This window comes from Phasianus colchicus, chromosome 1 (assembly GCF_987193195.1).
Source record: "Phasianus colchicus chromosome 1, bPhaCol1.hap1.1, whole genome shotgun sequence".
Lineage (NCBI taxonomy): Eukaryota > Metazoa > Chordata > Aves > Galliformes > Phasianidae > Phasianus > Phasianus colchicus.
The window spans coordinates 140,628,690-140,656,367 of record NC_143436.1 but is presented as its reverse complement, the minus strand read 5'-3'; the positions used below and the strand labels follow the sequence as shown (position 1 = coordinate 140,656,367).

The window sequence follows — 27,678 nt, the reverse complement described above, 5'->3', positions numbered from 1 at the left end:
AAGTCCATCAAGCTATCATACATACATCATTTCTGTCTACAACTGCCTCCTGTCAACTAAAGGTCCAATCCTGACTCAGAGCACCCCATGGCTGTACCCTGCATCCCTCCACATTTTCCACATGATCAGCTCACTGAAACATCTAGATTTCAGTAATAAGGAGACAGGCAAGAAGAAGCAACTCCACATGTATCACTGTGCCACTATGGTGAAACTATGGTAGAGAATAGCAATGATAGTAGTTTGTTATTAAAAGGTGTTGTGTGGTATATTAACACATTTTGAGTGTTTTGTTTCCCCCCTTTCCCCCCATTTAACCTTTGCTATTTAAATATCTCAGTCTGCACAGCCAACAGAGTTGAGTTGAAGCAGTTGGTGCAAGTGAGACTTCTGCTGGCAGCTCACTAATTTCTTTGATACATCAATGCGAAGTATGATGTATGATGGAGGATGTGGCTTCCAGAGCAACTGAAACACCTAGAAGGAAATACTTAAAACTGAAGTTGCCATTCACATAACACTTTAGGAAGAAAAGATACCAATTGAATTGCACAAAGCTACCGCATTCTAAGAAACACTACATCAGAAGTCACTGTAAGGCCATAAACAGCTACAATACTCTGCCATTTAGCATGAATCAAATCCAGCCAAAATAAGAGAACTCATGATCCTTATTTAGACTGTGATCTCCATTATAACGTGGCCAAAAACCATGTGAAACTAACACTGAGGACATCGATGTGACCGACAGCAACCAGCCATAAGACCTCCCCACCTTTTGGCTCTGAGATCACAGAAGGTCCTGCTGATCTCCTGTGAACCACACTGCACTGCAAACAGAATCCAGCCTCACAGGTGTTCAACACAAAAATGATCAAGATGTTCTGCACATGGCAAAAGCAGGCATCACATCAAGCAATGCCCAAGGTGATGTCCTCACATGTTCCTTGTTTCTTAAGGCAAAGGTGGTATCAGTTGTTAATATCTAGCTTAGCTACAGAAGGGGCAAAAGCTTTTCTTTGTCTGAGGACACCCAAAAATACAGCCCATGACAAAGCTGTTACCAGAACTGCAACTTACACTGTATTTGAAGCCTACTGCAGCTTGTGCCTCAAAACTGTCCAAACACAACAGAAAATGCTTCTCTGTTACCTATAACTGGCAAACAGGGAAACTAGGCTGAAGGCACAACGCTGAGGCACTGTAGGGTTGCTCCTGGAGGAAGGGACAGTTTTTATCTGCAGGAATTTTTAATCCTAATTCAAATTGCAACAACAAAAGGCAACAGAAAGCAATGACAGCACAACTTCAAATCCTTGGCATATTCAGCAACTAAAAAGCCATCAGTAAGTATACAGAAGCACAAAGTTTCCATGTGCAGGTGTGCTGTATGTACCTGGAACAGTGATGCTCAGTTTCTGGGGAGTATCTTCTTCAGCTGTGTTTAAATCCAAATCTCATTTCAACAGTCACTGCACATCTTCCTCTTTCCCAATCAAAAAGCAACAAATGTCTGCAAACTGATAACTTTCCCAAGCCCCACTATTTCCTTTCAGATGAATGAGAAGTGACATTAGATACTGCAAGCAGGAAGAAATGAAGCAATATGATAATACAGCTGAGTAAAATATGCAGTTCCAGGTCGAAGAATTAAGCAAATCTTTCCAATATGATGTTCCGGAAACACCAGAAAACAAGCAATTCTGCTTTGTTGGAACCACATCTTTAACAGTCTCCAGTAACATTATCTCAAAAAGCTGTTGTCTCAGACATGTTATGCATACAAGACAACACTAAGAAGTTGACTCATATTCAGAGGAATACATTTAAGTTCTTTCAAAGGTGAGAACCTTTTCACTTACACTGCAAGAAACAGAATGCATGGCTAAACAGGCTAGGACAATACTGAGTTCTCTAACATCTCAACTCCTAATGAACAATTCCAGGTGAATATACTGTTTTTATCCTCCTAGCAGTAACACCACATATTTGAAAGCATACACTCTCTTTAGACAAATCTGACCTACAGTTACTAAAAAGCACTTTTCTTTCAGTTGAAGAACAGACTGAAAATGCTTATATTGTCTAAGTCAGTCTAGCCACCTTGGTTTTAACACCAGCCTTTGCAAGGCTCTCAAAATAGCCTGCCTAATTTTGTACAAAACTGGCATGTTGTACAATACTGCACACCTGATACAGTAACAGACATACAGTACATACTCCTTACATTCAGTGCTTTGGAGCATAATTAGTTTCGGAGTGGCCAGATAACAAACCCAGCGATGAAGATTGCTCTTAAAGCATGAAGCAATAGCTTCCATTATACAATCTGGCAGCTGGGAGAGCAGTTTCTTCCAGAGACAGACATTCAAACTACCACCTATACTTTCTTTCTAAAATTTAATTACTACTTTCTCAGCTTGAGTTACTACAACACACTTCAAAGGAAGCAGTAGCTATGATGTGACTTCTGGACGGTACCAAAGCAATAGAAGTTCTACTCATCTACTCATCACCTTAACTACACAGTCATCCACCTAGTGTTTTCTGAGCAATTTAATCCATTAAGTCCTACATAAAACCTTAGTACCTTTCAACACAAGGGTGTCTCCTTCCCAGTGCTATCCTGCTGCTTGCTGGTCAAAGAACTCAGCCCCAAACTTTTCCAACTCAGGAAGTAGGTGAGCAGCTGCACTCTCTGCAAGTTGCTTGAGCAGAAAGTACTTCAACAACCAAAACAGCCAGCTCAACAACTCCAAAGGCAGGCTGCATCTGCTTCCAGAAGTCCCCTCAGAGAGACTGTTTTCAAAAGCCAGGAAAACAAAGTAGAGCAGTTTCATGTTTTAAGGGGGATTTCACATCCTTCGTTAACATGGAGGGAGAGCACCTGAAGCTTCCTCTTTCAGACTAAAAAGTTTCCATATTCTACAACAGCTGAGAGATATACAAAGCGGGAGAAACTTAATATTAAAAATCATGATTATTTCCAACAAAGCTCAGCGTACTTCAACTCAAGCATCACCACAGATACCTGATGGTAGACATGACCGCAAAGGTACAATTATTCCACTTGGGCAGTTTTATCTAGTGAAACTACTGGAATTCAGCTAGCAACAAGGCTGCTCTCTGATGAGACCTGAATTAACTACTATCAAGAACAAACCCAGACTCCAGGGCAATTACAGACAGCAATTAGGTGAAATTCAGTCTGGCTCCACAACTCTCAGTAGTAAAGCAAGAACACAAAGATCCTATTTGAAATGTTGAGCACTGTGGTACCAGTGCACTACCAGATGTCTGACAGGCCTCACTACAAATCAGCAACCTTTCTGCAATCAGCATATTTTGGTTATTTTGCTGCAACGCATACTTTTTATACTTTAACAAATTCACATGGCTGATTTGGGCCAATTCTGTGCTGCTGAAGCACAGATTCTCTCATTACGAGTCTGACTTAAGGCCAATTTAGCCTCTGCACAAGAGAAGTTTCATCTTCAAGTCATGTGCACCACATAAGGATATAAAATCCTGACATGAATACACAACTGAAGTGTCAAGGCCAGCAGCCCCAGCAATGCTAACACTTCCCAGTATTAGATTTATTTTCTATTACGCTTTCTTAAAGTTCAAACATTCCCAACATTCTTCACGTTGTGCATTTGCCTCATGCCTTACCTTATTAACAGTATTTTGTATAGAAGCTCCCAACCCCATCATTACCAGCAATGAGACCAAGAAAACAATCCTTGCCAGGACTCAGCTTGTAGAAATCCAAACTTCCAGCTACCCTTGCTTTGCAGCACAGGTTTAAGGGCTCTCTATTCTGTCATTATATTTTTGCAGGAATAGAATAGAATACATCATCAGTTGGAAGGGACCTACAAAGATTTTGGCTAGCACTTCAGGACTAGCCAAAGTTCAAGTATGGTACTGAGGTCATTATCCAACAGTCTCTTGGACACTGACAGGCATGGAGCATCAACCACATCTTCAGGAAGCCCATTGTTTGACCATACTCATAGCGGAGAAATGCTTCCTAACCACTCTTTGCTTGTGGCACTACTATTTTAGGTAGAGGTAGTTCTCCACCGCTTCAGGGAACTGACAAGTACCACAGCCACCTTACAGGGAGCAGCAGAAAGAGATGGAAAAGCACCCTTCTCTTGAGCAGAGACACCGTCCCAGAAACCTGGAAAGCCAGGAATAAGACAGCTGATGCTAGGCTAACAACGATAGAGAGAAGGAAACAGCACAGTAAGCCACTAGTGAGAACATGCAGAAGGAAGGATCAGAACTGTAAGCCCCCAGACAAGTGGGACAACAAAGCCAAGAAGAAAGGGAGAATGGAAAAGTTGAAACAGAAACAGCTGTGAAGAGCTTAATGTATAAACTAAGTCATGTCATCCCTCTGTTTCAGTAACACAGCAGCTGAGCATGTGTGCACCTCTTCCAGCCCGGCGCACAGAAGAAACATGAGCGTTCCAACTGAAACTAGGACAGTTTCCTACAGAAAGCCAAACAGTGACATATGATCACAGAGCACATACAGGCCTATGCCAAACCTAAAAGCTTCTCTTCAGTTTTTCTCAACATCTCAGTAGCATTCACCACTAAGTTAGACTTGAGGGAAGCCTGGTATGCAAAAATTGCGTTGTGAGCCTGAGATGCTTTTGTAGTGAAAAGGTAAGCAGCCACCCCACCTACTTTAAAAGCTTAAACCATCTTTTTTCTTTTTTTCTTTTTCTTAACATCTATGCAAAATAATCCCCAACTAAATGCTCCAGTGCTTCACTTCAGAAAAAAAAAAAAAAAAAGACTGGATGAACCATGATAAATATTCCTTCTGTTCACTTCTGTACCAAAGAGTATTTCCTGAGATCACAGATATCCCTAAAAGGTACATCTACATTTTCTTCCTCAGTTGCTGACAGTAGCTATAAATAAAATCGCAATCATTCACTTAATTCTGAAAGACAGACTGACATTTGAAAATGGAATACTTCTCCCTGTAAGCAGTAATAACAAAAACTTAAAACATGAACTATATTAACAAGCAAGTATAGGCAGGAAAGAAATGAACAAGCTGACAGATGTCAGCAAGTCCAGAGAACCCTCCAAGCTAGCTAATTAACTTAGGCCATAAATATTACCTAGATGTGGTCAATTCAACTATCAGTAGTTTACAATATCAAAGTCAGCTAATTACAACAACTGTATCTTAACAATGAAGAATTGCTCTATCAGTTTCACTGTCAAGAACCAAAAATGCTTTAGCTGTATTTATAGATGAAAATTCCCTTTTGCAAAATGTTCCTGTGACACAAGATGTAGCCCATGGCAAAGGGTATGAAAATGCATTCTCTTGTAATTTCCTTCATACTCTGCTCACAAGCCTGTAGGGTGGATAGATTTACATGGCTTACTCTAAAGATGATTATATTAGTATAGTTTAATATCCTGTTCCACATTTGTAGTGTAAGCACTTTCCTAAATGTTGGGTATCAATCTTGAGGAAGAAGTGGGATAGTATTCCATCTCCATACACTTAAAATGCTTCAACATAAGAACCTGATGAAGTGACAGGAAGTGATGAACTACAATGTTATTCCTGCACTTAAGCTGCATTTAGACTGCACACAGCAATCAGTTAAGATGAGCATTTTCAAAGGCTCTCTATGGAGCTAATAAACTCCATATAGAACACGCAAGAAAAATGTTCCAACATGTTTTGCATGTAAAACCACTTAAATACTTCTACCTCTGTTTGTTGTCTCTGCTGATCTAAATAAAACTGCTTCTAGGCATTGCCTGCTGACAAACTTCTAGAATTAGGAGCTCTCTTTTTTTTCCCCCCCAAACCTCATTTCTATTCATTACATGAGAGAATATGTGAGAGTATTGGAGGTAGGGGGCTGATGAATCTTCTTGCTTCACTGTCTCCCATCAACTGAGTGAACTGAGAATATCTGAAGCACAAACTGACTCCAGCTGCAAAGTTATATTTACTTTTGATTGGGGTTGTTCTTCCCTGTTCTTCACAAACTAGCCCAATAACTCTTGTGCTGACACACTCAGTAAATAAAGAGGAATAAGCAACAGCAGTGTCTTAGGTTGGCAGTCCCCAATACTTTTGGTGCTATTTATCACACAGCTAAGCCATGCCAAAAGCCCGCTGCTGCCAAAAGAGGAGGTCCCACTCCACTTCTTCCTTTGTTGTGTTCTTTATGCCAGTCACTGGGCCACTCCACTCTGGTTCAGCTTGGGGGAGAGGGGGAAGGCAGTCATGATGGAAGAAATCAGATCCACCAGAGACTGGCAGGAAAGCACCAAACAGTTAACAGTGAATCCGGCAGTTCATCTAAAAATAAAGCAAAGGGTGTTTCTGCTCACACTTCACAAGAAATAAACATGAAACACAAGCTAAACAGAACTAAACAAAGTAAAAATAGAACTTGGGCGATGCATGCTTGCTGCCAGAGTTGTAAGGAAAGTCAAACTGGTGGATGCCTGCCCGGCCAAGGGTGTTTCCATAGCAGCTTGCACTCATCTAAACCAGGGTGCTGTCCTGGTGTGACACTTTCTTTCTCTCCAGCCTCCAATTACACAGACAGGGATTGCCCATCAATGGGATTACCAAAACTAGTTTATTTTGTTTGAAGATTACAGCAGGACTCCAAGTTTCACCCAGACTGAAATACACAGCCTTAACCCACATCCCTAATTCCTCCAAACCTGGCACTCAGACCCCACACTGAGGCAGCCAGGCTCACTGTATCAGCAGTTGGGGGATTGGGAGAAGCAGATTTTCTCTTGCTGGCAGTTCTGCTTTGTTTCATTTTTTGGGGGTGGGGAACAGGTTGGATTTCTGTGGATTTACTCAGGCAGCTGGCTCCAGAAGACATCTGGCACACACCAGAAGTAGCACAGGATGAAAGAGCCAAGCAGGGATGTTCCCAGAAAACAATGGGACAGAGCCTCCCCCCCCCTCCCCGTTGTGGCTGCAGTGACTCCTCAGATGGGCAGATCACTTCACGGAGATTCACCACCAGCGATGTCATACCAAACCAACAATAATCCCATCACCAAATATTTTAGCTCTACTGCAACTGAACTTCAGGTTTCTGTTTGCAAAGGACACGGCCTGGTGCACAGCCACAGGGAGGCACGTGGAAGCCCCGCTGTACCATGCTCCATCACTGCCAGAGCAGGCAGCATGTTTAGCAGCATGCAGAGAGCATGGGATACCTGTAGCCCCTTCCCCCGGTGTTCTGTAGAGGAGAACTTGGTGCAAAAGAACAAAACAGAGCGATTGCACTTTCAGCCCAGAGACTAGAGCGCTATTCAGACAAATTTCAGTACGCTTAAGTCACCCCACAAATTGAGGAGCATTTAATTTTTCTCCGGCACTGCAAACACCATTAAAGGAAAAGATGTAACAATATCCCCCCTCACCCCTCCCATCCACCAGTTCAGCAATCTACACAAGGGAGTCCAACCAGTTAACCCCCTTTCTGGAGAGATGGGATGAGAGGGAAGGAGAGCCAACCTAATTAGCACTAGGGCATCGGCTTAAATTCCAGCATTGATAGCTATTCCAGTCTACAACAGGATCTACTGCTTTCACTGGTACTTGCAGCTAATGATCCCTTTAATTGATCATGCAAAGCAGCCTAGAGTGGGCATCAGAGGGAGCCGGCTTCACCAGGCAGAAATTTCACAGGATACTTAACAAGTACCTGCATAATAAAACTGCCATGTCATCACTAACCACACCACTTGTTCTCCCTCTGATGACCACTGTAGTGCCCCCTCCCAAAGAAAAATAAGTGAAGGGCCATAGAAAATAAGAGGTGGAAGTGCAAAAATGTAAGTACATGAAAATCACTTAAAATCACCCAAAGCTACCAGGTCAGGACCTGTCCTTCACAAACAGTACATCAGCTAGTAATGCCTCCTATTTGTTTGCTTGTTTTCCTCTCTGTTTTTTTCTTTATTTGACCACCTGAGGCAGTTCCCTACTGTGCTGTGCTTTCTGTAGGGCTGGCAAAGCAAATAGCACTGAGGATTTGTACTGAAGCAGGGGCTTGGCTCAGTTGTTGATGTTTTGTTTCTAAATCAGACTCAAAGGCAACTACAAGTTAATTGTTTCTAAATACTCCACTCAAAGAAGCTCAGCCAACTTGATGATGAAATAGAGCAGTGGTCATATGCTACACGAAAACACAAGTCAAAAGAAATTGGAAGAGCTGGTGCTTTGGTGAAGTTTCAGGGTTTTGTTTTTGGTGGTCTTTTTATTTTGTTATTTCTTTGTTGTTGTTTTGTTTGTAACTCCAGCTACAGCTTACAGGGATAGAAGGGAATCATCAGGATTAATCAAAAATATTATCCATTAGCTACGAGCCTTCAGTCCAATCTCTTCAGGAAACAACTTAGCATGAGAGCCCCTCACCCCAGCCCTCCACTGACCCCATATGCTAGAGGTGTAAGAGCAGAGCATGCTTCCCCCAGGGGCACAGCAGCTCACCACACTGAACCAGGGCACTGAAACAGAAAGATGTCAGGCTGCTCACTCTCCCCACAGCAAAGGCTGGTGTGAGGGGCAGGAAACCACTAAAGTCATCCCCCACTTCGTTTTAAATCATCAGGCTCCGGCTTCGTGCCTGGCCCACAAGATGGCACTGACAGAAAGACATCGCTCTCTCTTTCCCCCTCTCTCCCACACCGGGCTGCACCACCGGCTCTGCAGCGATCCAGAGAAGACTGCCACCTACTGCAACATCGCCTCATCTTCCCACATCACTGACAGCCTCCGGACCTGCCATCAGAACGGTGAGGCTGGAGGAATGAGGACATGGCACCTTATTGTCAGTAAGACGAGGCCGAGGTTATCAGCACTACAACTTGCTCTATTATCTAGAATTTTTTCAATGCTCCCTGATGTAAAGACATAGGAAAAGCGAATGACATCAGAAAAACTGCTTCCCATAGGCTAGCTGTCAGTAGCAGTGCCACAAGCAGCCCAGCAACTGGTGAAATGCCTACATACAGTCAGCTACAGCGAAATAGAAGGCACAAGCAAAAATATCTAAAAGCTACAACTAGCTGGATATTTAGCTTGACATACTAAGATTAATTCCCCCAAAAGAAAGGGGAAAATCACCACATTCTAAGTATGCCTTCTCCTTTCAATTAGAGGAACCAAGCAAGGTACTTTCTCCTCTCATCAAGACAATCTTGTAAAAAGCAAGCTTGCAAGACCTCCTCTCCTCAACAGGGCATACATCACCTTTCCCACACATGCCAAGAAATCTGCATGCGAGCAGAAGCCAGGAATAGCAGCAACGCTGGAAGCATTTAAGGAATTACATCAAGTCATAAGATGACCTAGATTTGATATTTCGTCATTGTCACACCCAAGAATCAGCATAAAAGCTCCCAAACAGAAATCAGAGAAATATTACACTGAAACCAGCAAAGAAAAGCAACAGCCTATTTCATGGAGCCAGACTTTCTCAAGTAACCTTCAAAGTAGCCGTTCTGCTGGAATTGTTCTTCAGCTCTTCTTCAGCCTGGAGGAGCTGAGGGGAGGCCTGATGGCGGCTGCAGCTCCTCACAGGGGCAGCGCTGAGCTCTGCTCTGTGTGACAGCGACAGGGCCCGAGGGAACGACATGGAGCTGTCAGGGGAGGGCAGCTGGGGGTTAGGGAAAGGGCTGCACCACAGGGCGGTGGGCATGGAACGGGATGCCCAGGGCTGTGGGCACGGCCCAAAGTGCCAGAGTTCATGGGACATCATGACACTGCTCTCAGACAAAGGGTTTGAATGTTGGGTGGCCCTGCACAGAGGCAGGGGTAGGACTCCATGATTCTTGCAGCTCTTTTCCAACTCAGGATATTCTATGGTAAAACTTTCCTCTGGTTGCATCCTATTTTTGATAGAAAAGTTTCCCAGGTTCCTGCAAAGACCAACCAGTGCCACTTGCTATATACTGTAGGATGCACTGCAGATGTAACTACTTTTTGGTAGCTTGAAAGGCACACAATGCTACATAACTCAAGCTGCTGGTATTCAAGTTATCTTCACACAGAATATACCATCTATAACACATACTGTATGTAGGGAGGACAAAAGATCTGTGTCACACACAGGCTTGGGAAATATCTGACACCTAAGAGCAAGGCGATGGCATTCAGTCCCTCCTGTCACAGTGCCTGCTAGAGCTCACCTCCTCTGTTCAGGAGCTGCCTTCACACACATTCTCGCACCTTGTTCAGTGCTAAGCAGAAGAGAAGTCCCTCCTCCTCCTGCAGGGCAAGCAGAGCAGCCCCTCTTTGCTGAAATTCACACCAAAGAGCTGGAAGGCAGGGGTGGGCTAAAGAAATCAGGGCAAGAACTCCTCCAGCAAGCCAGAAGAGCAGAAGCCAGCAAACTACCTTTGTATTCTCTGAACTCCTGTTTTCCTTGCGTGACCTGATGCTCTGTGCAAAAGCCTCCCCTCCTCTGGCTCTCTATACCGACCCATTTCTCCTGATTCTCCTAGCTTCCACGCTTCTTCTATCAGGAAAAAAGCACTGAAATGCTTTTGGGAAAACTGTTTGCTGTATTCAAGCATATGAGTGCATTGCTGAAGTCTGCTGTGCATTCTAGATTAACCGTGCAGTATATTTTTGTCTTAATTACTGTGCAAGGGTTTATTCAGATCTTCAAAATAAAATGAACCACACAAATGAAGCAGTAACACAGAAGCCCCTCCTGAACCACAGCACTACCCATTCAAGCTGTTGCAAAACCACTCTGAACAGATACATACCAGATAACAGTTGCAGCAAAGCAGTACAGTGCGTGCACCTCCCCAACTCCCCCTGTATGTAGTGCCAACTGAAATGCTCTAGGCATATTTTGGCATGCCAGACACCCTTCATACATGGTCCACGAAGTTAAGACAAATGGATCAATGTCCATGGCACATTCACCATGCCATACACACTCTACATGCACACCAGTTTGTGTGTGCGCTTCAAGTATGAAGGTCACCACGCAATACAATAGAATTTGCAGGTATACAAACATTTAAAATCTAATTTTAATCTCCAATCTCAAATAAAAATCTCCAACAAAATCTGATCGTAATATTGGCCTAACACTCTTCTCTACTAGAACCTCAGCCATTCCTAATTCACCAGCAGACATCAGGTAGCTCCATTCACGACAGCAACTTAACTCGACAGCTTCCTTGCACAAACAGATCTTTGAGTGTTGACTTGCAGAGTACCTTTCAGAGGTCACAAAGGCAGCAGGACTGCAGCCATCATTATCTTGGGAAATATACAAGGCTCGGAGAGAAAAAGCAGCATCACCTTATAGATGAATTGCTATGGTTGTGGAAGGGGTGGGGCAGGGAAGAAGAGAAAAAGGTGTGTAATCCTGCTCCCAAAAGATGAGCTGGTCTAACAGAACAACACTGACATCCCCTGCAAGCTTCTCCCCAGGGCTACAGCTGTATCACAGACACATTTGCATATCTTGATATAATTCATAGCTCTCAAGATTTCATTTCCCAAATTTGCATGCAGCGTTTGGAACCTTAAGGGCAAATCCTTGCATGAGAGATTTACCAATGAACAAACAGAGGATCTCAGATTCCATGGCATTGCCAGGTTTGCTTTATTTCTTCTTTAGTTATTTCACCGAGGAAGTAAAATCCTGATTTTGGCATCGCTTCCTCTGTAATAAACTGACTATCATGAATGCCAGAAGTAAGGAGGTCTCTTGACAGGTAGGGAAAAGATTCTCAAGTCCGTGGCTCACCTGTACTTTTCTATTAGCCTGCTGTCATCTTTTCCATCACAGTAACAGTCAGAAATACAAAGTATGTTTGAGATCAAGACACGCTTGGCAAGATACTACTCCAGGAATTCGATCAAGTAGGAATTTACTACTTTGATAAAGTAGGTGGCGTTCATGGGATCCATCAAGTGTTCAGTGCTTTAAACAATGAGCACTATAATGTACTTCTCTTTTTCTCTTAAGATATTACTTACTATTATCCTACATAGAATTGCTCCTTAAATAAACTCCTCCACTGTTGATGCTGACAAAGTTCATCAGAGCTTTTTGGCCCCGCAGACTGTTACGTGTCTCTGGTCAAAGACAGACTGCAAATACGCAGGAAACTAAGACTTCTCAGAAAAAAAGAACAGCACTGGAGTAACCCAACGTAGGAGACAATCATCACAGACAAACTCATGGGGGCTCATGAAGAAACAAACACTCCAGGACCATCACTTCTTCATTTCTGTCTCTCCTGCCAGTGTTCAGTGGAAGATACTGCATATCTGCAGCGAGTTCCATATCAAGCATATCTAACAATCCTGTTCTAGAACAGAGTCTGCCATGCACAACCACTATGTTGCAGGCTTCTCCTGGGAATCTATTTTGACAAAGAGGTCATTCTTCCTAAAAGAGAACGTCATTAAGCATCTTCTCACACAAAGGTGAAACTGTGTGGAAAAACAGCCCTTAAAGCAAAATTGGTAAGAACAATATACAGCAAGTTGTCTCTATACCTGAAACTGCACACTATGTTATGAACTTGCAAAGTAGCCAGCTGTTCCTACAGTCTGTTCCATCTATGCAGACATTTGTCAAACGCACGAAGCTTCAAAGCTTCAAACCACTTGACACTACGATTATTCTAAGCAAACTCTAACAGCTTCCAGAAGGAAAAAATAATAGAGTTGAAAATTCAGTCTTTCAACTCTCGCTGAGATCTCAGAAAAATTTTTTTGTGGTCAACAGGTCTTATATTTTTTAATCTATATATGAGAAATCAGTATTTTAAGAAGTATTAAGAAAACACTTGTAGAACAATCTAACAGTTATTAATCGAAACTATTTCTGCTTTACCAACTCAGATTTCAACTTACAAAGGCTTACTGCAAGCCCCAGATTAAGCACTCATTTTGTTTTAGAACACTTACACATCAAATATCGTGGAAGGAAGAAATGGATCCATTGGTTTCCCCTGAGGAACAGCAATATTTCTCATTAGAATTTGAACTATGCTTTCTGAACATCTTATCTAACAGTTTAAACTTATTGGGGAAAGGAAGAAAATAAGGATAACTTTCAGACATCAGAATATTCCTAAACCCAAGACTCTCACATCTGCCCTTATCTTCACAGTACAGAGAGAGCAGTCATCACATCCTCCAACAGAAAGCATAGAGGAAAATATCTGAAAAAAGCTATCCACTGAGGCACATCTTTCTGTTAACCATGGCTGTTCATCAAGTTCTCAGGCACACATCTAAGTTCCAAAGCTAGAATCACACAGCATAAAAAGCAAGGTGCTCTGACAATTTTGTAAAAACCACAATTCTACTTTACTCATGATAACTTCAGATCTAAGAACAAGAAGAGATTGTGCAATGTTGAACCTAGGCTAAGCAAATCAGTGCTGTGTTCTTACCACACTCCAAAAATCAAAGAGGGAAACCACCCAACCTGACTACACACGACTCAGTGCCAGTCTAAGTCAACTCCATACAAAACTGCAGGTAGAATACATATCTTACACCACATCCATGCACAGAAGGTGACACGTCCCCGCTCCAATCCAGAGTTTCCTGTTACCTGCACTGTTCAAACATTTATTCTATTTAAAGATCACAACCACATCCACTGGCTTGTCAGATATTTATACTCACCACTAATTCATTATCTAATCTGCTCTCCCCTGAAAAATCTCTGCCACTGTTTTCAGAGACGCTCTTCACTCAATGCAAAAACAGAAGGCGTTCTTCAAAACAAGCAGCCACCCTCTTTCCAAACCCAACCACAAGTAAGGAAGCATTACATCAATGCTGCATGGAGAAGCTATGGCACCTCCCCAGTTCCCACAGCAAGTGAGGCAAAGATCCACAAGGGCTGACTCACACCTTGTTACAGCAGAGAGGAGAAAGAGCCCAGGGTTAGCAGGCGGCCCAGAGGCCCCTGCCAGATACTCACTTGTTGAATCTGGGCTGCCCTTCCTCTCATCTCTGGCCACAGCCAGGGGGTTGGAAAAATTAATGAGAAAACAACAGGGAACGGACAACCTCCAAGCATAACCAAAGTTCCTAAGACAAATACAGAAGGCTCCATAAGCCTAAGCATTTGTGCCCCTTCCTGCCAGGCTCTCACCTCTCTTTGGGATAATTCCTGTTCCAACACGCTGGGCTGGAAGCTACTGCAGCCAAGTGCCTCCACGTAAGAAAGGAGTTTCCGGCAACCTTGCTGAGAAGCCCCTGAAGCCATGCTAACCATTTGGTTATGCTCAAAAATATTCAGGCTCCAAGCATAAGACAAAAATTATCTTTTTTTAAAATCACTGTTCTTCACTTTCTTACCACTCTGAGCAAAAGAGCTGACAAAAGCTTTCTGCAAACTACAACTGGAAAAGCTCCAAGCTCAGTGAGAGACCTACCAAGGGAATGAGTACAAAGAGATGGATACTCACTGTATCTTTTCCCACCTTTCGTATTTGCAATTTATTTCTGAATTGAGACTCGAAGCGTCTCCACTCATCAACTCCCTGTAGCTCACGTATCTCCGCTACTTGAGTTTTAGGTCAATTCTCACACAGTGAGGTTATAAACACGGAAAACTTAACACAGCCATAAAATAAAAAATGAATGGGAAGTCAGCTATTGGAAGAGAAAACCAAATGTTACAGACAATGCAAAGCTCAGCCCAGAGCCCAGTTTCTGAATCCCATAGAAACTGTTCTTGCCTCCCAGCAAATCCCAGCACATTTTCTTTGAAGGGGGAAGTCTAATTTCACAAGGGACAGTGCTAAAAACTATTTTTTAATCTTCTCCCAGAACAGAACCTAGGATTAAGTGCAAGCCCCACATCGCTCATTTCAGTAATGACAGCTCACTGTGCAGAGCCTCAGGAAAGCTCAGTCTGCTTACAATGATATTCTGCCCCACAGCATTATAGGCAGAACCAGAGGCACCGCAAGAACCTGAGAACTCATTAAGGCAACGCAGAGCTAGTTCACATTCAGAAGCACCAGAAACCATCTTTTCCACCAAAAAAAACCTTTAAGAACAGAGATTACAGTGCCTCTCCCTTTCCAATGCGGAGAAGTCGAGCAGTGCTTTGGATTACATCAGTTCTCTCTCCCACACACCCATCAAGGAAGCGAGGCAGCAGCACGTCCCTCTCACAGCTAAATATAAAAGGAACGTGGGACTCGCTAATGTGCAACCCTGCGAACACATGTTTGGGAAATATGGCACTTCGCTGGGTTTTTATGTAACCCGAAGGATGCTCGGGAGAAACCACGTCTACCATTTTCCCCCATTAGCGCTTCATTTCCACAAGCCGACCCCAGCGCCGCTCCAAGCGGGCGGTCTCGCCGCTAAGAGCCCGCCGCAGGAGAGGGGCAGAGCGGCACCGGCACCACGGCGCTGCCGCGCTCCGAGCAGCGCTGAGACACGGCGAGCGGTCCGGCGCGCCGCAGCCCGGCTGCTCCGCCAGCCCCACGCGCAGCCCCCCCACGGCCGGGAGCCGAGCCGAAGCGCGGCGCTGCCCCCGACCCCGCAGCCCCCGGCCCGCAGCGCGGCGAGGGAGGGGCGGCCGCCACCATCTTGTCCGCACAAAGGCACGAAGGCGGCGGCGCCGCTCCCCCGGGCACCGAGCCGGGCGGCCCCGCCGCCCCTTCCCTCGGCGCCCCACTCACCTCCAGGCGCAGCGAGGCACCGCAGCCCCGCAGGAACTCGCGGATGTTGCTCAGACACTCGCCCTCCGTGCGCGGCTCCGGGTACACCTGGAAGAGAAGAGGCGGCGGCTCAGCGCGGACCCGGCCCCGCGGGGCGCGGCCCGGCCCCCGCTCCCTCACCTCCCGCTCCCTCCGCTCCTGCCTGGGAAGGGGTTGAACCGGGAAGTAAACACGGAGCGCAGGAAATGGCGTGCGAGGGCGGAGGGCACAGCGCGCAGCCCGGCTGCCGCGGCCCCGGCGGCTCGGCGCGGAACGGGAGCGGGAACGGGAGCGAGAGGGGCGGGGCGGGGCGGGGCGCGGCCGCCGCCTGGCACCGGGCTGCTCTGAGAGCGGAATCCTGGGCGGGTTTTAGAAATAGCTGTGAAAAGCCTGGGAAGAGCTCCGTGGGAAATGTGCCGGTACCCGGTTAATAAGCCACTGGCCGCAGGGCCCAGTACTGACTAGCTGCTTGTCCGTGGTTCGACAGTCAGCCACAGCCCCTTCTTGCCTCGGGAAAAAAGGATCCCCACAGCGGAAAGCCGTGGCTGGACCTCACAAACCTGCCCAAGAAGCCACGTTCACGCCTGGCACAGCTCAGCCTCTGTGCAAAATCTTTACTGGAGCCTTGCTTAGCTCTCCTAATGGCACACATAACATTGTTTCACCACCCCACCCCCCAGAAAAAGAAAAAATTGATTTTTTTTTTTTTTTAAACAAATTAGTCCACCAAACAAAATATTGCTCAAACCAAGAGGTAAACAGACCTCCAGCCCCAGGCACGTCCTTCTGTGTGAGCTGGAAAGCCAAAGTGCCCTGGAAGCCTCTGGGTGCTGTGCCCTTTGCCTGCACGTTACACTAGAGGAAGGTTTGCTTCACACACACTGATGGAAATCAATCTGCATGCATAATGTCCACCTCCACAGCACATGGAGCTCAGCATAAGGCTGAGTCCAAACATCAAGCTGCAACCAAGGCAGGGCCGTCCTGCGGAGTTTGTATCGAGTATTCTGGCCTCACGGTACTACAAGCAGCAGTAAACACACCTTAGAACAAAGAAATGTAAAACATGAGCTGCTATGGCTTTCTCAAGACAAAATTCAAATTAATTTTACACAAACACCACAGTTTTTCACCATACAAGTAGTTTGGCAGCAATACGAATAGAAGTTGTTCCACTTTTTTCAAGCAAACATGCACACAAACACATTGACTGGTACTGCAATAAGCTGCCATGGGTTGAGAATAACCCCTTGACTACACAAGAAGGTAAAGGCAGTGCCAAGGAAGTCCCACGTGCATACAACAGCCTGAGGAGGAATCAGAGTGCATTTGGAAAGCGTACAAATGGCAATGGACTCTGCAGGGAACGTGGTGAGTGTCATTCCTCCTGTGTTGTTTTTTTGCTAGCTTTGCATTTATTGCGTGCTATACATTGTGATTCTTTGGATTCATTCACTAGAAGTAGGAATCCTCAAGCTTAGCTGACCATCCCAACACCCACTGTTAAAAACACTTCTGGAGAATGCTGTGGGTATTTCCTCGTTTACCCTTCTAGCTTGCTCTACCTCATATTCCTGACTGACATGGGATACACAATAGCTACACAGTTGCACTCTACAACTTTTTTTCTTAAACTATTTGCATAGCAGCTGCTTTTGATCAACCTGCAGGGTAAAGGCAGGTAAATAGAGAAAACAAATGCATTCAGAAAGCAAGGATAAACAACAAAATAAAAAACCTCAGAGATTGAAGTAGGGTCATACTCCAGAATTACTTAGCTTAACAGACTACCTGTACGTAAAGGCAACGAAAAGGAGAGCTTATATAGTAGGAAAACTTTACTTTTCCTACCCAGTACTTGTTTCCTCCCCTGGCTGCCACAGATCCACGCTGTCAGTTCATTAGCAGGGGCTGCCCCCTTATTACAGGCCCGGAGCACCCGGAGCACAAAGGGGCCTCAGTGTTGAACTGGAACCTCTACGTGCTACAGTCATACAAATAAAAAGGAATACATGTAATTAGAAAAGACAGGACTTCCAGAGGGACCTGACAGATTCTTAATTAAGGTTCAGGGCTCCACAGTGGAATTCAGAGAGACACGGGAAGGTAATGCACAGAGCAGGAGCAACAGCCTACATCACTTCTATGTGGTTCACGGACAGGCTCTGATAGAGGCTGAATCTCTCAGGGAGCAATTCTAGAAATTAGGGATAGCTCAGCAAGGACACGTATGCAATGTATCACAACTGCAAAGAAGTGGACTACATTTTTCTGCCATCCCGAAACAGTGTGTAATACAAATGGATGGCACCCAGCTAAAATTACATTTGCTTTGATCAAGTTGCCCAAAGATGTTGTGCATGCCCCATCCCTGGAGGCATTCAAGGCCAGGCTGGATGTGGCTCTGGGCAGCCTGGTCTGGTGGTTGGCAACCCTGCACATAGCAGGGGGGTTGAAACTAGATGATCATCATGGTCCTTTTCAACTCAAGTCATTCTATGATTCTACGAAGTCTACGGCTTTAAGCAAAACAGCAAATGCACTTTAAAAAGGGCAAAGCAGAGACAGGTAGTATTGAGCAAAAGCATAACAGGAGCTGCATTAAGAAAAAAAATATGAAAAAGGCCACCTTTTGGGCAGGGAAAGTAAACAAAGAAATTAAGTGAGGAATTTATAACATAATAAATGAGTTTAAAAGACAGAAAGATAGCTCCTTGATTGTAAGGAGGCTGCCCAGAGAGGCTGTGGATGCCCCATCCCTAGAGATGTTCAAGGCCAGATTGGATGGGCCCTGGGCAACCTGGTCTAGTATTAAACGTGGAGGTTGGTGGCCCTGCATGTATGTGGCAGGGAGGTTGGAGATCCATGATCCTTGAGGTCCCTTCCAACCCTGTTCATTCTGTGATTCTATAATGAGTAAACTATAAGTTAATAAGAAGGAGACAGCATCAGCTATATATATGGAAAATCAGCTGCCTGCTTGCACTTCTATGATGAGCAAAACGGGCAAAAGTAAGAGAAATCTTAAAAAAAAAAAAAAAAAAAAAAAAAAAGGAATGAAGACAATAGCAAAAGATGGATTTTTTAAAAACTTCTGTGTAGTAATTCTGTTGCCACTCATTCATTTATGTAGTGTGACCTAGTAGGTACAACATGGTTTAGTATGAAGGGAGAAGGGAGACCACCCCAGTTATGAGAAAATAGAAACCACCAGCAAACAGAACAGCTACTGCCAACCAGCAGCTGTGTCCAGCACAACCTTAATGGTGTTCTATGCTCTGTGAGTGTAGCTGCCTGAGTGTAGTTTAAAGATCCAGCTTTCATGCAGGCACACCAGGGGAAAAACTCCACAAAGGGCCAGTCTTGTGCTTTAAAGAGTGTTACAAAAGAATAAAACCATAAGAGAATGTGTTTTTCTCCTGTAAGTATCAGGATACAGTTCCACGCCACAGTGTGTCACTGGATCATTTTTCCCATATATTAATTGTGATATGAGGTGACAGTAGAGGAATTTGATAGTTAAACTAAAAATATGGAGCAGGATTCTTAGAAAGGCACAGCCTGGGCTTTAGGCTCAATGGAGCACTGCATCCTACTGTTTCTGCTGTACTGTAGCTCTTTGGTACTGACATTTCTCAACCTATAAAGCCTGTTGCCACACCACCTGCAGCTCCCTGCTCACCTGGCTTCTATTCCATCAGGGCACCCGGGGTCAAGAACACCTTGGGTGATGGCTTCTCCAGCTCTGAGCTCTTCTTCTGCACATGTCCCAGAACAGTGCTGCATCTAACCAGCCTTCATCAACAGTGACCCGCACTGAAACACACTGAGCTTCAGCTGCTTCTCTGCTTCTCTCTCTCCCTTATAGCAAATAGCCCCCAGCAGCCCTCAGCTAATATTTTCAAGTTTGGGAAGAAAATGTACAGTGTTCTTAGAATGTCAATCAATTCTGTGGCAGCCTTAATAAGCTGTTTCTTTGAGTCCCACACTACACTTTGAGCCACTTTTTTCTTTTTTAACCTGCCATTTGAAAATAACACTGTGAGCCTGATACAGCTGTTGGAGCTCATCCTTTCAGATCTGCACCTGTATTAAACAACATTCAGCAAAACAGTATGTTCTTTGCAGTGGAAGTACTGTACTTTTGTTAATTCCCTTGGACCCTGATCAAATTCCCATCTAAGTTTATAAACTAGCTCCCACGAGACAGATATTTGATTAAGGCTAAGATATAAACATATCAAGTTAAGGGCATCGTGGTATTCCAAACGATAGTTTTGTTTTCACATTACATTACATGTAGTTTTTTACTACATTTTTATATCTCCAGACATACTAAAAAAAAGAAAAAAGAAAAACAACCCTACGTTAAGGCAGCACAAAGAAACTGAGAATGCCAAGCATGGAAAGCTGAGGACTGAAAGCTGTTTTTTGTAACTGCAGCTCTGAGCCACCTGTAGGCCCACCTTGTGAACTGAACCAGGTGGGACCCTACTGATGCACAAAGCACTGTGAATATGCACACAGAGGTCTGGTTACACCTGGATGAGTATTTTTTCCAGCATTTCCAGATATTTTTAAATCCTTTTTTTTTTTTTTTTTCTGTTTTAAAGTAAAAGATGGTATCTGCAGGCATGCAGATGTACCAAGCCCTGTGCTATATTACCAGCCCCACTGAATTGCAGGAACGAACACACAGTGCCCACAGGAAGAAGAGCATGTTCCTTCAGTGAAGAAACACGAAGAAATTCTGCTCCAGGATTAAGGCAGAGGCTGCTGAAAGCCCACTGCAGCGGATAACTGGGGAGCACCCTGCAGGCAGGTGGGGGCTTCGCACCCTCCCACAGCCCCGGCAGCACCGCCTGCGCAGCACGAGCTGAGGCGGTGGGAGCCCAATCACTCAGGGTTTGTTTACACTGGGAGAGCTCTGCTGCTAGCGGTGCTGGCACCAGTCCTCCGTGTGGATGTAACATATGCCAGAGAGGGAATTCCTCTGCCAGCCGCACCGTACCACTTCCCCCGGTGACATCGACGGAGCCAACTAAAGCACAGCTCTGTCAGCACAGCTGTATCTACCAGGGGTGTAGGATTTGATGGCTTTTTCACCTCAGTGTGAGAAAATAATCCACAGGCCTACTAAAATCCCACAGCAGAGACCCTGCCCTGGGCAGAGTGCCAGCATTTTCCTATCTCACTCACAGCAGAGCCAGAAAATGGAGACCTGAATGACATTTTCCTAGACCGGAATAGCCCTTCGTGCACCAGGAGGGTCTCTGCCTGCTGAAGTCCACAGGGAAGAATTGGGCTGCAGAAATTTCTCAGCTCATCACCTGCGCCAGTGGCAGCTGACAGCTGCAACCTCACATCTACGATGCTGAGGGGAGAGAGCACTGCTTTGCTCCACAACAGGGGCTCACACCAGCTAGAGAAGGCTCAGCCATCCAGGGCAGAATTCAGGCAGAGCACATGGCTGGTGCTCCTGCTACATCACCAACTCACAGCATCTCTGCAAGCCCTGTTGTGCCTGAAACTTTGTGAAGTTTCATCTTCACAAACACTGGCTAGTAACAAATGAAAAGTCTTACTTATTAAATATGTATATTCAAAACACCCTCTCCACCCCCCAGTGGCACAAAAGCAGATTTTACATACATATATGTATGCATATGAATTATACATATATAGAATTTGTAAACTTTCCATTTTAAGGCCACAGTTGCAGTTTTTCTAAGGCTTGAGTTACAACCATAGGCATCTTAATCCAAATGATGAGGAGCATTCTGCCCCCTAGCACACTGGGCACCCCAGAGCTCTTTCTCTTAGCCACAAACATGTAGTGTTTGGAGAATGGTCTGGGTAACAGCAGGGCACCCAAGGGCTAAGGCATTGCCATGTCTGTTGTAGGTATTACACACAAACCTAGAAAGAATGTATCTTCTAGGAACTATGGACTGGGCATTATAGAGAAAAAGATAAGCAAAACTAAATTTCCTCTGTATTTTTTTCTCATTAAAACAATTCCCTCATCAACAGCTTCGTTAATTACCCTTTCTTCTGTATGTCTGGCATATCAAAAGGTTTGTCCAGACCTTTCAGCATTATCAGGGTGTGATTTTGAAGGAAAAGGGACAGCAAATGCAGATTCTGGTCCTCTGCTTCCTTGGCACACTATTTTTCTCTGGACATCGGAGCCACCAGAATTAAAGAGCCAGCAAATAAGTGCAAAAAGCAGCAGCATTCTCCATCAGTGCCCCTCCTGTACTCTGTACTTGCAAGGCAGTGTGGTCAATGGTAACTCCGTAAGGGGACCAAACAGTCCCATGAGGAAGCTCACAGGAACACTTTTGACAATCAGACCTACTTAAAAAGAAAAAAAAAAAAACAACAGCATTTTAACAATCTCACTCGGGCTAGCTTTCCCCAGGAGCTGGGCTCACCCTCCCTGCAGCAACGTCAGTCTCCCTGTGCAGGCAGCCACAGCTGCCCAGCAGGGAATACTCTTACCAGAAACGCAAATAATCTCCTTGGGAGTCTCTACGCAAGGACTGCTGCTAAGGGGAGAGAGCACATGCACATCAAATGCAGGTTTTGCTTCTCCCCTCCTTGGCCTAGTCCTCGGACGACCTGCTGCTGCTTCATTGCTTTCCCTTGGATCTTGATGAGCACTGACAGGGCAGTCCCTTGGTTCAGCAAGGTGTACATTGGCAGCCCTGCAAGTACCAGAGCTACTTCCTAAATTCAGACTGCTTAGGCAGCTGGCACTGCCACTTGATGGGTGGCACTGCTCACAGGGTGCTCACATTGCCTCACAAGCATCTGATTTCAGTCTCTGCAAGCTTGGTTGCAGCTCATCTTGCACTCTTGCAAAGGTCTCTGGCTGCAACATTCGCTGCTTGCGATCAGTGCTTGCTCCCAGGCACCTGCCCTTTCTTTGCAAAGTCTGAAACATCGCAGTCAGGTCACTCTTTGTCACCAGGAGAGAAGTACTTGGCTAAGTGGAATCAGAGAGAAGTGAACAGGCTGCCCAGAGAAGCTGTGGATGCTCAAGGCCAGGTGTTCAAGGCCAGGTTGGATGGGGCCCTGGGCAAGCTGACCAAATTACTGATTTAGTGGTTGACTAAGCCCAGGTCAGGGAGTTGGAACTGGATGATCTTTAAGGTCTCTTCCAACCCAAATTATTCTGTGATTCTATGATTCTATGAACACAGAGCTCATCTGGCCAAAGCAAAGGGCATTTACACTTACGATAAGGCAAGGCCACTGAGATGGTCACCACACGTGGCAGCCTGGACACTCCTTCTGGGGACTCCAACTTCAAGTGCTTGTGCTCATGAAGAGCATTCCATTCGCCTTTGGACTCTCACACAGCTCATTTCTTCCCAAATTAAAATTCAGAATGCCTCTCTTCTCCAGAGACCTCAACCATTAGTTCAAACCTCCCATCAGCACTGACACCGACCCGACCCAGCACTGACAAATAACCACAAACACCGACCCCAGTGCCCAGTTCTCAAAAGGTTTTGCTTTGACCATATGCTGAGCCTCCATCAGCGAGGAAACATATTACCCACCTGCCCCAGCCAGCTTCCCATGACTCCTCTTGCACACTTGCACCATTGGAGCATCCTCCAGGAGGCCAGGCCCCACAGGCACAGCAGTCAAGGCTGTCCTTGGTCCCTGGGATGTACCAATAGCAGAGGGGTCACAGACCCTCACAGAAATTCCCAGTTGAGAGACAGTACTCCTTCCTCCCCAAAAGAACATCCTGTTTCCTCTAAAGCCAACGGAGCTGTCCTCAAAGTAATACATTTCAGTCAAGCAACTGGCCAAAAATGAAAGTACAAACAAAACTTAATGGAGCGCGAAGCAAAGGATGACAAGGAAAATTCTCGCTCCAGCTTTAATCTCTATTTACAACACCAAAAGTGGGTCAAATGGGCCTGCGATGGAGGGATTTGTCTGGAGAATGATCTCTGCAGCAAAAGACATGCACACAGTGAACAACTGCATGGCAGTACGGCTGCAGCAGCCTCTCCCTGACCCCAAGGCCGCTCAGCCTTAAAGAAGCTGTAATACAAAACCTTGGCTTCCCATTCAAATGACTTTCAGTACAGCTCTCCATCCACTAGCACAGATCCACAGGCTGGTGCAACGCAACGCAAGTCTGAACTTTAAGGAGTTGAGGCATTGCTGGGTTTGGGCACAGGGAGGTGACAGTCATTGGTTTTGCCCTGTTGGTTGCAGGCAACTGCTCTGCCTTCTGCCCCTTTCCCATGTTACAAAACTGTTCATCAGGACCATTGCTCTGTCCAAATCCTGCCTGGCTTTACCTCCTTGTGGCCACTCTTCAAAAGCAATGCAACTGTAGCAATGGCCAGCAGCAGCCCAAAAGCAAGAAATGCAATGCATAGTAATGCTGCCTTCCAATGCGCTCTCATTCACAGTTCCTCGAATCAGATGAATTGAATACCTGTCTGATGCTCAAGACAGGCAGCTGTTCTGTAAACAAACGCAGCCAATGCTCCCTGACAAGGAGTTACTCTGCACAAAGACAACACAAACACAATGCAATCTACAGGAAGAACACCGACCAGCCCTCAAACCCACCAATTCCCTTTATCGACTGAAAAACAATCTGCTAGCTGACCTTCAGGTGCTTTACTCCTTCTATGGGCAGACAACCCTTATTTACTAAAATTGTTCTACTAATTTCTTGCAGGGTACCCAGAAGCTTTCAAAGCACAAAATGCCAAAAATATATTATTAAATTCCTGTGAGCGTTGAGTCCTCTTTCCAAACAGTTTTTAAAAGAAGGAAATGCTTTTAGAGCATTTACTAGAAAACATCTTCAAGAAACTGATAAGCAATCCTTCTTTGTTGGTTTTAGTCGCTACTTTGTATTAACAGGAAGATAAGCTGAGGGAGTCTTTCAATTTCTTGCCTATGTCAGGTATTCATAGAAAGTTGTGATGTTAAATGATACTGAGAGCTGAACCAGTCTACATCTGTGGCCCAAACCAGGTACTGGTGAGAGCTCAGACAAGTCTGGTTTGAAGTGAAGAGTTTCAGGACAAATAGGGAATTAAGGGGCTCATATTTAAAATGTGCTCAGTATAAAAAAAAAATCTCTATAAATGAACAGTTATAGCAAAAAAAAAAAAAAAAAAAAAAAAGGACATGGAGGAAAAAAAAAAATACCAGGATACAAAGACATAGGGATATAAATGTTATATGTTTTATTGACAAGCTACAGAAGCAAAAGAAAAAAAAAGAGAACAGTATTATGCAAATAGCTCGGACATACTCCTTTCGTGCTCCCAGCTCCCGCTGTGGGATACACACTGAAACTACAGAGAAAGCATATGCACAAAGTTGGACTGGAACATGAGTTCGTGAGTCTTTTGAAGGCACCTACGGGCTAGAAAGCACAGTGTGAAAGGCCAAAAACTACGTATAGGTCTGCTCACAAAACAAAGAAATTAGTGGATACACAGAGCTCTAACAGAGAGCTGGACATAGGCTGGCTGGGGTAGGTGGCAGGCCAAGAGGCCTTCTCTCCTCTGCCAGCCATCCCAGCCCATCATCACCCTCTGCACATCCCTGCACCATTAGGCTCATCTCTGTATGCAGAATGGATAGCAGCACCCCACTGACAGCTCCTGCCAGAAGCTGTGGCCCTGCACAACCTCCTCTAGGTCTGGGGTTGGGAAGGGACCCCAGTAGCAGAAGCATTGCCTCCTTTGACATGATAACAAGAGCACGCCTCTTTTTCACATAAAAGCCACTCCTAGCTGCACCGTATACAGAACCACGTGAAGTTGGGAAACACTTTCCTAGCATTTATTTCCATCCCACTCATATCTATTTCAGTGTGTCTGCAGCAGAACCTGTTCCCTATTCCATCTCAAGACCCCATCCTCCCAGGCTTACCAGGAGTGCAGGGATAGCCCTGTGTTGCCCCAATGCTCAGCACCCAGCTCCATCGGGCTCTGGAGACCAGAGGCACGGAGGCACAGCGAGACAGGCTGAGAAACCACCACTGCTGTCATGCAGACAGAAAGATGCACCAACAAACTGTTCCTGAGGGGGGTCTGCACCCCACTGTGTGACTGCTGCCAAGGAGCGGACACGCGTTACTTCCAGCTGCATCACACACACAGAATAACAGAACCATAGGGGTTGGGAGGGACCTCTGGAGATCCATCTAGCCCAACCCCCTGCTAAAGCAGGTTCCCTAGGAGAGGTCGCACAGGACAGCACCCAGGTGGGTTCTGAGTCACTCCGGAGAAGGAGGCTCCACATTTTCCTCGGGCAGCCTGCTCCAGGCCACGGCAGTCCCAGCCAGCTGTCCCCGTGGTGGACCCTGTGCTACTCATGCTCCTGTGTCATTTCCATAACACCTGTGGGCTCCAGTGTCATTTCCACATCCCCCATTTGCTTGCAGTCCATGAGGACAGCACCGAGCCGCCAAAACGTAGCAGGGTGGGCAACAGCACAAAGCAGTGACAATCTGCGGGGAATTGAAGAGCCCGCTCCGAACGCAGCACCCTATGTAGCTCAAAGGTTTCCAACTCTGAGGCTCAAGAAAGCCGCACGCCAGGTGACCACAGCCACCTGCCAGGTGACCTTCAGTAGTCACCGGCAAGATGGGGAAAGTTGGCTCCGCGAGGCGTGCCAGCGCACGGAGGGCCCCAGAAAGCCAAAATAAAGAAAGCAAGCAAGCAGGACAACAGCCCGCATTACACAGCGGCACAAGGAAATTAAATTGTGAAACGTGAACGTGAGGGGCGGCCGCGGGGCTAAGCGAGCGCTTTTTGTTCCCTCCCGCCGGCTCCATCCTCCCCGGGAGGAACTCAGCACCGAACCTCCGGGTCTCCGAGGCGGAGGCCGCCGTGCCGCCGTGCCCCCCGCGCCGTGCCGCCGCCCCCGGCCTGACAAAGCCCGCTCCCCCCGACTCACTTTCTCGATGGATCCCGGCAGCAGGCGCTCGAGCAGGCGGCACAGCACCACGCCGTCCTTCAGGGAGGACTGCAGGAAGCCCTCGGGGTCGGCGATGCTCTTCTTGGGCGACTCCAGCACGCCCAGGGCGATCAGCCACGTAACGGTCTGCTCGGCCGAAGTCATGGCCGCGCGGAGCTGGCTTGGAGGGGAGGGGGGGCGGGGGTTCGGGGGGGGGGGGGGGCGGCTTTATGGGATCGCTGTCTCCCCTCCCCGGGCGGGGGTTTCAGGCCGAGGCCCCCGCCTCCCCCATGTGAATGCGGATGACGACGCCCCGCCACACGCGCACACACACACACACACACACACACATGCAGCCGCAGAGCCGCCTCCTCCCCGCCCCGTGACGGCACGGGGCTTGCGCGTCCGCGGACCCCCCCCCCCACCCCCCTCCCGCGCCCGCGGAACCGGACCGGGCGGCGGCTGCCCCCCGGCGGCCCGAGCGGCGCGGAGCTGCCGCGGGTGCGGAGCGCTGGGGGAGCCGCCCGCCTCCGCAGGCTGCTTGCGGTGGGGCCTGTGCGGCACGGGGGCAGCGGGCTGCGACGGGAGGGTGCTCGGGATCGATCCGTTACTGCGAGCGCGGTGAGGCGCTGGCACGGGTTGCCTAGAGAGGCTGTGCGCGCCCCATCCCTGGAAGGATCCAAGGCCAGGTTGGATGGGGCTCCTATGGCTGTTATTGCCTCGTCTGTCAGCCTCTGGAGCAGTGAGGAGGTGCTGTAGATAGATGTACGGTTCTCCCTGTGCTAAACCGAGGTCGGGATCTCAGTGGGGAGGAGACTGGTTGAACATCGGTCTGACCAGAAACCAGAGCTCCCGCGCAGCAGGTAACTCTCACAGGAGATTCGCCCTATGGAAGTTTACATCCTCCTGAGAAAAAGTCTAACCCCTACAGAGCAGTACTTCACATTAAACACGCAAATCGTGGAATCACAG

The 27,678-nt window shown here is 46.4% G+C and overlaps 1 protein-coding gene across 5 annotated transcripts in view; it reads right to left on the bottom strand.

Annotated features, from left to right (window-relative positions):
• The window catches only part of ARHGEF7 (Rho guanine nucleotide exchange factor 7), a 110,045-nt gene extending 83,148 nt beyond the window's left edge, over positions 1 to 26,897 (bottom strand). For 2 of the 5 annotated variants that reach the window (XM_031613792.2, XM_031613791.2), the window contains exons 1-2: positions 26,707 to 26,897; positions 15,730 to 15,816 (exon numbers count right to left, since the gene is read on the bottom strand). In XM_031613792.2, coding sequence (XP_031469652.1) covers positions 15,730 to 15,816; positions 26,707 to 26,871 — 252 coding nt within the window. In that variant the 5' untranslated portion in view covers positions 26,872 to 26,897. Of the gene's footprint in view, positions 1 to 15,682; positions 15,817 to 15,888; positions 16,063 to 26,706 lie in introns of those variants that run through there. The other 3 variants (XM_090128900.1, XM_090128848.1, XM_090128859.1) reach the window with 3 other exon arrangements.
• Between the last annotated feature and the right edge of the window lie 781 nt (positions 26,898 to 27,678).